This window comes from Danaus plexippus, chromosome 2 (genome assembly GCF_018135715.1).
Source record: "Danaus plexippus chromosome 2, MEX_DaPlex, whole genome shotgun sequence".
Lineage (NCBI taxonomy): Eukaryota > Metazoa > Arthropoda > Insecta > Lepidoptera > Nymphalidae > Danaus > Danaus plexippus.
Window position 1 is genome coordinate 5860239 of NC_083537.1, and position 12232 is coordinate 5872470.

Consider the following 12232-nt stretch of genomic DNA (forward strand, 5'->3'; position numbering starts at 1 on the left):
TGAAAATAAAATGTGGAGTACTGGGTAGAGGGAAGAAGTACTTCATATCAGAAGATAGGTATATACTATTTATGTTTAGTTTTGTATGTTGTTTTTTTTTATATTTGACTACAACTTTATGTTGAAATTCAACGTATTTTGTTAAACAAAGGTAAAAGAATTATTGCAATTTATAGGAATTGTTATATCAATTGTATATTGATAAATTAAAAAAAGAAAAATGCTGTTAGAAGTGTGTATACCTTATTTTATACCTTCACCATATTTCTTTCAAGACCCTAAAACAAATTGTTCCTAATGCGCACTGGGATAATGATTCTATTTTGCTTTCGTATAATTCGAAAACAAGAACAATTTGCTTTTGTTATAATATATTTGTTTTATGTAACATTATTAAGGATGGAGGTAATCCTTCTATCCATTATTGGAGATTAGGCTTCGTACCTTATTGTTTTTCTAAATTTTACGAGAATGACAAAAAGAATATTGGTTCTGTTTAATATTTTACTGCGTAGTTGTGACATAAATGTATTGGTTTTAATATATTTATAATATCAAATATAAATTATATAAATAATCTTGTACTAATTTTTTTTGTTTGCTTGTTTGACTAGTTTATTAGAAAATACAATAAACTGAGAATAAATTGAAGAATTTCATTGTGTTTATTTTGGCTTAAACAGAAAATTGGAGTTAACAAAAACTCTTTTCGGTGATATTCTATTGTAAAAAATAAAATAATTACAAACAAAATTCACAATCACAAAAGTTCATCATTGAAATAAAGATATTATTAACTTTATTATTATCCCTCATTTCTACTAGTAGCTAATACTGGTATAGGGTATTGCTATTATTGTTTAGTATTGGATTTCCACAATAGATCGTGTATTTCTACTTAGAACTATTTTATTTTTTAAAATTTCTTTGATAAATATTCATAAATGATTACTTATTGAGTATGGAATTATTTTAATTAAGATTTCAATACTCTTGATACTAAATATTATTTTATTATTTTATGATATGTTCTGGTTTTTGCACTAACACCTTATACAGGGTTATGTAAATATTTTCAATTTGAATTCTTTTGTCAGATAGCATAAAAATATATGAGATTTTTTTGAAATGCATTATGTAAGTTAGGTCTTCGTGACTGTTATACTTCTGTACTTCTGACTGTTATACTTCGTGACTTTCAGGCCATTAATTATATCTTAGTCTTAAAAACTATAACTACTTCTGGAGTTGATTTAGGCTCAATTGCCGTTTCGCGTCTTTGGTAAAATTTCCAATAACTTATGTAACAATAAATTTAATATTTTTATTTCTTTTTTGTGTCAGCTAAATGTTTAAAAAATAAGCAAGAAACAAAAATAATGTACTTTTAATGTTTTTATAGCTGTTCTATACGACATGGGGACTTTAAAATATTATTTGTCCTGGCGATGTCGTCCCCTTGACACGAAGATAGCGTTTGCGGTTCCTCTAAAAGAAGAATATTTATTTTAATCTTTTTGCTATTTGTTATTGTAAAGAAAATGAAATGTTACCGTTAAAATATAAAGAATTTTATATAAATATTTATAGATGAACTTCTAAAAGCTTTATTCCAAAACAAATGTAACCCATTTATACCAATACAAATGTATGAGCTAACTGTTAAGCATACCAAAAACTCACCCATTGGTGCAACTTTTGTATCACGAGAAAGAAGAATTGGGCCTAATGCAGTTGTTAAGACTGACCCCAACGTGGACGTGAAAATTATGGCAATAACAATAATTTTTGAGTGATGGGTCGCAATCCATTTATCATGAGCAGTTGCGCTATCACTTGGCAAGGAATCCACAGCTACCCTCACTAATACAGCCTGGAAAATGTTCCTTTATTACAATCGTGTTTATATAGGAAAATTCATAGTTTTTTTTTGTAAATACATATGAATGTTAGGGATCAACGCTATTACTAATGTATTAAAATGTAGTTAGAATTATATATATAATTAATTTTATATTTATAATATTTCTGTTTAAAGAAATTACATCAATTATCGTGTTTCACACAATTCGACAATTTTATATCGAACTCGGTCCCAGTTGGTTCATTAGTCACATATTGTTAAGCTTACAGGTTAAAATTATATTTTTATAAAATTAAAGAACAATTAAACAGTCTGCTTGCAATAAGGAAGTTAAATAATTTTGTTTCATTTGTATTTACGAAAGAATTATGCGCCTAAATAAAAATACGCATTGCGCGGTATTTACCGTACTTAAGAGTTAGGAATGTAAACGGTGGCGAAGAGATAACAATTTTATGGTTAACAAGTAGTGACGGAGGTATAACCTCTGGGACATATCCTTATTTTATAGCTAGATTTAATTTTTGGATGATAATACAGAGTATTTTTTAAAATTTATTCTACTATTTTAAATATGTTTTTTGTAAGTGAAAAATTGTGTTTCTTTTTTACGTTTATTATTTAATAGTGATTTGAAATATGTGAAACATACGTGTAGTTCTTTTTTTTCAAGAACGGTTAAGAATTAATCTGAGAAAGTAATTTTTACATATTTTTTTTGTAGATCGAGGATTCCTATCGAAAATTTGGAGCAAGCGATACCGTACATTTCTAAACTATTTTTATACCAAAATATTTTTTACTCTTATTAATGTGAGGTAATAATAATGTGGTAGAAATTGTTATTTTGAAAAGCTAAAATATGTTAAATTTTTATTTAAAAAAAGTAATATTGCTAGGTATAGAAACAAATCGGTTAGATCGCCAATTGTAAATACGTTTATAAACGCAAAACAATAAAAAACAATAATTAAAGGGAGTTGTTGCTGTTGAAGTTTATGGTTTCGGAATTTTTTCGTTAACTAATTTTTATATACACTGTTTTCTTCAGATTCAATATTTTAAGTAGATCGTCAAAATATTCTGAATTAGTGAGACACGGACAGTTTCAAACCAGTCTCGATAAACAGACAGACGGACAAATGGGCAACGGACAACGTAAACCTAAAAAGCTTTTAGCTGTCTGAGGTACGTTACCCACAAAATATAAACTTACGTCTATCAAACATTCAAAAACATAAAATGAAAGGTCAGTAACTTTACTTCTAAGATAGTATTTTTCAATTACGGTAACCCGTTTACAAAACCTTAAGTCTTATTTCAATACTTTACGACGTAGACAATGTGGTTATAATAAGATCGCTAAATGCAGTGTCAATTCAAATACAGATAAATGATATTTACATAGAATGCTTGGTATTAAGTAATAAATTTTGATAAAATCTCAATATACTAATACAATAATATAATTTGTGTTTTGAATTAGCATGCCTCGTGAGATTTATAGATTTTCATGATAAAATGATATTATTGTTTCAAAAGTATTGGCCGAACAGACACACAGCGATCGAAATTAATAAAATCTCAATTTTATAGAAGAACTAAGTTTCTTAATATGTTGAATTTCTTGAGTATAATTAATTTTTTATTAGTTAATTGGTATCAAAATATATGTGTGACGGTAAAAAAATATTCCAAGATATAGCCAATAATCCAAAGAATCTATATCGGTATTAACCATTAAAAAGCGGGAAACATGAAAAAACCAAAAGAAAATTAAAAAAACGCTAAGAAAAAAAAAATATTAGAGTTGTAACAGTTTTCCTTGTGAAACTTCACTAGAGTATTGTGTATATTAACTTTATAATATTTAGTTAGTTTCAAACTACATGAAGAGTTTTAAGAGGAACAGATGTTCTGATTGCACAAGTTTCATCATGTTTGCATTGAGTACAACATTCAAATCCAAATTTATGGAAATGTATTATTATCATTTCGTATAAACTTTTACCCTCAGTCACGTTAAAATTCCTAGTTGTAACTTTTATTTGTACATTTCAATTTAGAAAAATATGTATTTTTTTTTAAACTAGGAATTCATTTATTCAGGTTTGGAGTACAGTGTATATATTTTCATGAATCGAAGTTGTTTTTTAACATTTCATTTTGAAAATTTGCTTATAGGAGGTATGACTTCAAATTTTATTTGAATATAATTACAGCGAGTAAGACAATAAAAAGGGTGTTACTTTAAAAAAATATTAACTTATATTTACAAATAAAACAAAATTGTATTTCATGTTAATAAATATAAAATAAATAAAAAAATTTAAATACCGAATATTATGTTACTCTAACAAATAGGCAATAAATAATTTTTGAGATCTTTTTTAAACAGGTAACTAATTCATTTGTTTAAATTACTATTTTAAGTATTAATTTGACATTCACAGTAGATGCCCAGTTTTTGTAAATTTATTTTTGAGACGACAGAATACGAGGGAATTTGAGAGAAGTAGCTAATATTTATCTTATTTATAACATAATAATGAAAAACATTCTTAAATACAAACTGATAAGAATTAATGAAGTTTGGATAATTTTGTATAAAGATGCGATACAGGTTTAGTAAAACGAAACGGTCGTGATAACTTTTTCTTTATGTCAATTATTTTTATAATTTTTATTTCGCCTTTCTATGGATAAATCTCCAATAAATCTCTCTGACTACAGTTATTTCTATAAAAACATAATGGGTTAAGTAAAACGTAAGTAAAAGCGTTATATCATTCATTACTAAAATATATTTTAATGTTTAATAACTATATATTTATAAAAGACATCAAAAAACAGGAAATTTAAACTGAAAAAAAAAATCCACTTTTTAACATATTTTTTAATTTTATTAAATATTAGAAGGTTTGGGTATAGAGTTAAAAATAAGTGAAAAACATATAACATAATAAAGTTAACCTTACCTCGACTATAGCTTTAGGCATCCACGTAATAGCAATGAATAGGCTCTCCTTAAATGTTAAATTATTAACAAGGGCTACAAGCAAAGCTGTGATCATTCTGATAAACAGGGCTGAAAATATACAGGCCACAATAAGGCCGAATTCTTGTACCGTAATTTGAGATACCTGTTGAAATAAATACGGTATTAGTTAGACTTTATGCTTTTTTTATTATAAAGTTTTTTAAACAGCTGTTTTCTTGTTTGTTACGGTAAACTGCGTGAGGAGGAAGTCAAAGGTCAGATATTTATGTAAATATATATAACTATATAAAATTTGGCTCAAACATTGCTTATTGGATATTGAAAAACATATATTTATTTGCTTAAGAAATGTAGATTTTATATTGCGAAAAGAGAGTGAGTAATTAAAATTGGTAGAGTTAAATTCTGGTCACCTTTCAATCAAAGATATTAATTATTTTTGAAACAACATCAATGCGTATATTAATGTAGCCAGTATTCGGTATTTAAAACTATCTTAAACATAAATAATATGCAATCGAATTTTCAATAACAATTAAGTTAGTTGTTATTTATGTATATGAAAATTACCTCTAAAAAGTATCCACTTAAGCTAAAAAGCATGGGTTCAAATATTGTCCAGAGCAGTTTATAAACTTCCGAGACGGGGTTATTATTCAATGGCCAATCTCTGCGAGCCCAACGAGTAGCCGCTGAACCAGCACATATCATTATAGCTACTCCAGCTTGAAAAGAGACATTGGTGATGACAACATATTTTGTTATAAAATTTCTTGAAAATATTAGTTGTTGTCGAGATTTCGTGCATTTAGATGCTGGTGCTATACACAGTATACGTTAATATTTAGGTCTATTAAGTTTCATTTAAGTCTGAGTAGTTGCAACTTTGATAATCACAAAATTATATGCGGAGTGGATGAAGTAGATTGATAGATGCAACTATCTCACGCCAGGACTTTTCAAACGTCGGTCTTGGGATCTACATTGTTTGTTAATCCCTACGTAATGATGGTTACGTAATAATGATATTGCTTTTTTTTATTAATTCATTAATTTTTCTTCCTTAGTTCATTAATTTGTATTCTTCTTTATGCTTATAAATCGTATTGTTAAATTCAAATGAAAGATAATCCTCTTATTGTTCATCCTCATGTTTATTTCCAGAACAAAGACCTAGTTCCGAGTTTATTAAAAAATATTTCTAGAATTTAATCGGATAAAACTCGCATGTCATAAGAATTGATGTAAATTGGATCTAATTGAAATGGTATTTCTTATAGCGACACACATATCTATGTGATCTGCAACACTTATTACCACTGAGATCTTATCTATTAAAGACACAAAAAGTTTAAATTCCATGTAATGTAACTCCCATTTAATTATTTGTTTGTAACAGCCTTGACCCGTACTTTGTGATTAATTTCAGTATCATATTTCATGCGCTAGCTCGATTTTATGAAACCTGATCCTTGACAAATAAATTCTTTTAATGAACCGTAATGAAGTTTGAAGAAAATTTTTCAAGAGGTACCATAGACTTAAATGTTTTATAGACTTAACTTTTTTTTTAGAAAAAATAAATTTTAAGAATTTTAACCGTCACAAGTGTTTATAAATTTTTACAAAAAAAAAAAAAAATGATGGTGTTTATTGTAATTGTCAAAAAGAATGTCTTATCATAAAAAGTACTTGTAGTAACTTTAGTTTTTAATTTGGGTAAGGAGCAGTATTTTTTTCATTAAAACTAAGATACATTTCTCAAAAAAAATTGAAATATTTTAACAATAGTGGAATTAATATAAAAATATGACTTTTTATTGTTCTTATTTTTTAATTACTAACAAAGAAACATTTATGTTTATAATATTTTTCAGGACAATAGTCTTAGTTATCATGATTTTAAGGCTTTTATTGAAAGAATTAAAAAAAAAAAACAAACTGGCCGAATTTTGTCTAAACAATGATTTATGCTTCGCCATTTTACAAGCGATATCCGAGAATATTAAATTATATGTAATGGAAGATAAGATATTCGTTAATAATTAAAACTAGAAGCGTCTGTTCATAATGGGATATCGTCGATCCTAAATCTTAATTTAATTTCAAACAAGAATTATCAGGAGTTCATCTAAGGATTCTCTCTTGTAATGTTTTTTGTTTAAAATATTTCTTATTAAAAATTTATTTTTAAAAAATATGTTTTTTTAATATTTGTTAAGTATTTATTTTATGACCAACATTTGCACCGAAGTTTATTTTTAGTAAGATGATTGATCCTGTATATGAAGGTTGTATTGCCTAGAATACGTACACGTGCTATATATTTACATATGTTTTATATACTCGTACAAGTAATAAAATTAGTAATTTTGGGAAAAAGCTTATTTTTTCTAACGTAAGCCTTATTTATGAGTTTTAATTTTAATCTTACATGAACCACCCCATCCTAAGTATCCGGATACATATGTGATGAAGAGACCCCCAGCGAAGATAAGAAGACTGCGCACAGTTGGAGCATAAAAATCTTTATGATCCGGAATATAATCTACAAATATAGCCCAGACACTTCCCAGGCCGATACCAACAAATATCGCTAAGATCGCCTGCAACAAAATAAATATTTAAAACATGTTCATATATATATATAGGTATAATTCCATAAAACTTAAATTTTTATGATATTATTGGTTCATTATTGAGATAAACTAATTGGTGCTTAGTTTGCACGTTTAAGACTTTAAGACAATACATTTAAGACTTAGTATACGAGACCGATTTCATGAAATATGTATTTAAATTACCGTAATGTTACCCTTATTTTACTTTTAGTTCTATGTGTCTATAAAATGTCGTAGCTATCATTATTTCCGCTAGTGAAATTTAATTACAACTCACAAAATGTTCGGTACAATGTAAAGAATAAGTATTTTTAGGTTATTCCCACACCATTTATTTTGAATAGTATACCAGTTGATGTTATTATATTTTACTATCAAACTGAAATTATATGTCATAGTACAATTATCGTATTTTACGATACACTATGACTCGATTATTCCCGACGGATACATTATTGTCTTTTTGTTTTCAGTAGTTCATTCCTTTTGCGATATGATGTGTAATATCGAGTTAAAATAGTAAATATTTACGTTTAATATCCGCCTTGATTATTGCCATAATGAAAGCGTTAATGTTCGCAGTATGTGAAAATTTATAGTATCAATAAATAATTTTATATTGGACGGAGGAGAGAATCACGTTTGTTTAATCTTCATTCATATGTAATAATTATGTACTTTATGATTATACTTACATATTTATAATTCACGATTTATTAAAAAGAAATTAACATAATTTTATCTTCTTGAAGTAGAATGAGATAGAAGAGAATTTTAATAGAATTTGGTTTTATGAGATAATATTAAAATTTCTAAAGCGTCTTTGGCTACTGATAACATCCTATTACTAGTTTGCTCGTAAAACTAACCCGTTTAGGATACTTAAAGGTTTAAGAGCTGAAAGTGATATTGAAACTAACCTTAACTATGCGGTAAACGGGTTCTGATGGATAGAATATAGCGCTATTAATAATTCCGAACATGCCCTCAGTGAAGGCTGTGTCTAAACCGCCAGCGTTTGCTACCAGTAGAGCTATTTGGTTTTTTAAGCCAAGTCCTTTAGAGCTTAGTGCAACAGTTGTAGGCACAATTAAAGCTGGAGATACCGAGGATAATATAGAGCCAAGGTGAATACCTGATGATAAACATAAACAAATTATATAGTTTTTGATTATTACGTATTTTATTTACGTTCACGGTTGTGATGAAAACCATAAATAATTATTGTTATGTTATATTAAAAGAAGTTACTAATAAATGTACTGTAATAACATTTCTTATCCAAACACTTAATTACAGAAAGATTGATGTTTAGATATTGATGATACTAACCCCAGTGCCAAGGGAACCCCAGAAGCAAGTGAGTGAGGACAGCGGTAGATAAACACTCGACGATCCAGGGGAGAGTCGCCAATGAGAAAACTTTTATAGAGTTGTTTTTGATATATTGCCAATTCCATGTGAGTGGACCTTTTGTTAGAATGATAACGGGGTAAATTCTCCTGAAATGTTGACCTTATACCAACACATGAAGAACCTTTTTTTAAATATTTAGAACTTTATATACATTATAATTGCGGTTAAAAATAAATAGAAATTATTTTAAATAATAAGGTTTAGTATAATATGACTGAAATGATACTGTTACTCGTTTGTCATCGAATTAAATGATTCGTTAGAAACGATGTTTAAAAATTGTGTAAGATACCTGAGGTGGAAATCTATGGAGTCTGCAATTGGATTTTTAAGGAAGTTTGTCGAACTAAAATATCTCCATGTCACCCCTACTAAGGTCATTCCAACGACTGGATTTAATGTTGTAAATCTTTCCAACGTGTGACCAAAACTATATCCAGATACAACCAAAGCTCCCATTTCGAATAAATAACCTCCGGGCAGAACATCATCTTCAAACAGGAACCATGACGATCCCCATAATAATAATCCTAAAATAAATAATTTAATACAATATGCACATAACAATTTGTCTTGCATAATAAGCACCTTTAATATTGTAAAAAAATATATAAGTTCTAATATTTGAAACATAATGACTAAAATGTTTATGACTACACATAATAATTTACGTACCACATGTAATTACTCCAACATACTGTTTTAATTCAGGCACAAAGGGAAACGTAGAACACAATTTTATACACAAAAGTTTGGCTTTACTCTTTGGAGACCGGTTTCTAAAAGAGAATTTTTATATAAAAGTTATTATAATTAGAAGGAAACCGATTATTTTTTAAAGATGATATAAACATTTACTTACTCACGTTTGAGAGAAGCTAGTGTCATATGTTAGTACTGAAGTTTTACCCTCGGGACTGTCATCATCTATAATTTGCTCGGGTTTTACTCTTGTATTTAATATATCACAAAAAATATATTGGTACTTACCATTAACGCGATAATTAGCCATTGCCATAAATATTAATATTTAAAGGCACAATTAAAAAGCGTAATCCATGATGTTATGTAACATAACAGACCCGTCGTCTATTCTCTAAAACACTGTACGATCTCCGTTATGGTTACTTTATTAATAAAAGTGTCCGCTTGCGCACTGCATTCAATTGATATAATAGAAAATAGATTAATCACTGTACGTCGAATAATTGTCGACCAAGAATGCACGCCCATACAACGTATAGTTTGAAAATAATTGATAGAGTTTTATTCAACAATGGCGTTGGAACTGAAACTATGCGTCATAAATAATATTACGATGGTTATTCAATAGCAAAGTTTACACACAAGACATTTTATAAATAAATATTATCCATTGTTCAATGACCATATTACTCGGCCTTTGAAAGCTAACCACTACTTTTCTTTTTGATTATTCAATAATATTTTAGAATAAACACTGAGTTCACTTGAGTCTCCTGACAGGTGATATAAAATAATACAATAATCAACGTCTAGGCAATCGACTTGGCGCTTTTTCAAATGCGCTGTTATTTTTAGTTTTTGAGACATTAAACCTTGTAATTATTCTTTTAAATAGCATTTAATTCTTATACCAACTGCTTATCATATGGTAATGAGAAGTACTTATAAAACATAAGGAAGAAGAATAAAAATCTTCTTACACAAAACCCGATAAGAGTTGTCTTCGTTAACAAAGATATCGTTTTGTGATTTAAAAGGGCTGTTGCTAGATACCGTATACACACATACATATGTATGTGTGTATATGGTTATGGACAGTTTTGGATGCATGAGTAAAAGGAAGTCATTCCGGTAGTAAACAATAACGCAGAGTCGGAAGCTACTTTCACGGGAGACCGACTCCAACTGAGTTGGCAAACGGGAGGTCTTTAAAGTGCAAGCAATTAACATTACACCCGGAGGATACTAGCTGCTCATTAAGTATGAACGCCGTCATCAAGTCTTTTTTAGGAGGAAAACCACGTAACAAGTAGCACTCGCCAGATATAAATACAGAGAGAGTTGCTTTTGAATCTTTACAGCAACAAAGTGCATATAAATTGCCCTGAAATTGAAGCGGAAGACATAAAAAGAATACAAAACCTGAATGACATAGAGAGCGAGCCACTCCTGAATCTACAGGTTCTATGAAAGGGCATAGAAAAAGGTATACTTCAAAATGGGAACGCATTACCGTATAAAAGATTTCTATTAAGAGTTATTCTTTGGATACGGCCTTATATCGCTGCTAAAAAGGCATTTCTACTTTAAAATAGTATGTAAGATGAAAAAACCTACGGTGCTTATCAAAAAACGTACTTATAGGTTTTATAATACGACTGTTTAATTAACTTTAGCAATTGCTTGATCACGTTTTCTATGGACGAACTGAAGTTTTAGAATAATTTTTTTTTTAAGTCTTTGGAACATAGCCTTATAAAGCTAAATTTTGATACCGACAAAATGTTTTGTGATGTCTATTACATATTGGAATAAATAACACCTTTCTTGTCAATATTAACTACCCTAAAGATTCCATTTGCCAATAATTTCCTTCGTATCTGTCTCTATTCATATATCTTAGTAAAGTACTCATTGATTCAGACAAAGCTAAACTTGATATGCTTAATTCATGAGGATGAGGCAATCTGAATTTGAAAGTGGGATATGTTATATAAAGATTGTCAAATTTAAAAGATTTGTATTAGTTAAATGTAAATCATGATAACATGTGAGTTTAACCTTTTTTACTTAAAAGTACAAGATATTTTTTATAGTAAAAAAGTTTCTTTCATTTTTCTTTCTTTTAACACTACAGCTCTTAAAAAAATTATTGAAAAATCCCTTTTATTTAATAAATTGGGAATAATAATATGAATATAATTATAATTTATTAAAATTAAAATTTACATAAACAATTTAAAATAAAGGGTTATTGATTGTAGGTATTCAGATCACTCGCGTCCATTTTGTTACTCCAGTTAGATAACTAAAGCTTATTTAACAAAGTGACTTGGCCGCTACATTCCGAAAGTCGCATGTTCGAATTTTGATCGGGTCAATACATAAATGAGTCTACTGTTATTAGAATAGCTTAACATTGCCTTGAAATTTAAAAATACTTTTCAAGATATTTTTATTTTTGTAAGATAATGTTGAAGCAGCCGAAACTAGACATATTGTAGAAAATAAATAAAATAACTGTATATTTAGTAAAAGTTTGTGTATTAGGTTTCGACTTCTGCTTACGGAAGATCATTATCGGGTTATTTGTTGAGTAAAGTATTCAATCTTTGGATGAAAAGT

At 28.3% G+C, this 12232-nt stretch overlaps 1 protein-coding gene across 3 annotated transcripts; it reads right to left on the minus strand.

The window, feature by feature from the left end:
• Positions 1–1310: 1310 nt before the first annotated feature.
• Positions 1311–10380, minus strand: LOC116779519 (sodium/hydrogen exchanger 9B2-like). Of its 3 annotated transcripts, none has more exons than XM_032673859.2 (11): positions 9893–10380; positions 9769–9829; positions 9578–9681; positions 9195–9432; positions 8819–8988; positions 8407–8621; positions 7300–7471; positions 5436–5590; positions 4843–5007; positions 1684–1873; positions 1311–1488 (listed from the first exon to the last, which is right to left on the minus strand). In XM_032673859.2, the coding sequence occupies exons 1-11, from the start codon at positions 9918–9920 to the stop codon at positions 1397–1399; spliced, it is 1590 nt and encodes a 529-aa protein (XP_032529750.2). In that variant the 5' UTR covers positions 9921–10380; the 3' UTR covers positions 1311–1396. The 3 variants fall into 3 exon arrangements, with proteins under 3 accessions (XP_032529750.2, XP_032529751.2, XP_061379327.1); XM_032673860.2 differs by having other exon boundaries at positions 9765–9829; positions 9893–10379; XM_061523343.1 differs by lacking the exon at positions 9769–9829 and having other exon boundaries at positions 9893–10378.
• Positions 10381–12232: the final 1852 nt, after the last annotated feature.

Excerpts from the sequence above, each read along its gene's own strand:
- LOC116779519 (XM_032673859.2), bottom strand. The coding sequence starts at position 9,920 with ATGGCAATGGCTAATTATCGCGTTAATG. Across the intron at positions 5,591-7,299 it reads CTTAGGATGGGGTGGTTCAT|CTGGAGTAGCTATAATGATA; the intron begins GTAAGATTAAAA and ends TCTCTTTTCAAG. Across the intron at positions 1,489-1,683 it reads TACAAAAGTTGCACCAATGG|AGGAACCGCAAACGCTATCT; the intron begins GTGAGTTTTTGG and ends TTCTTCTTTTAG.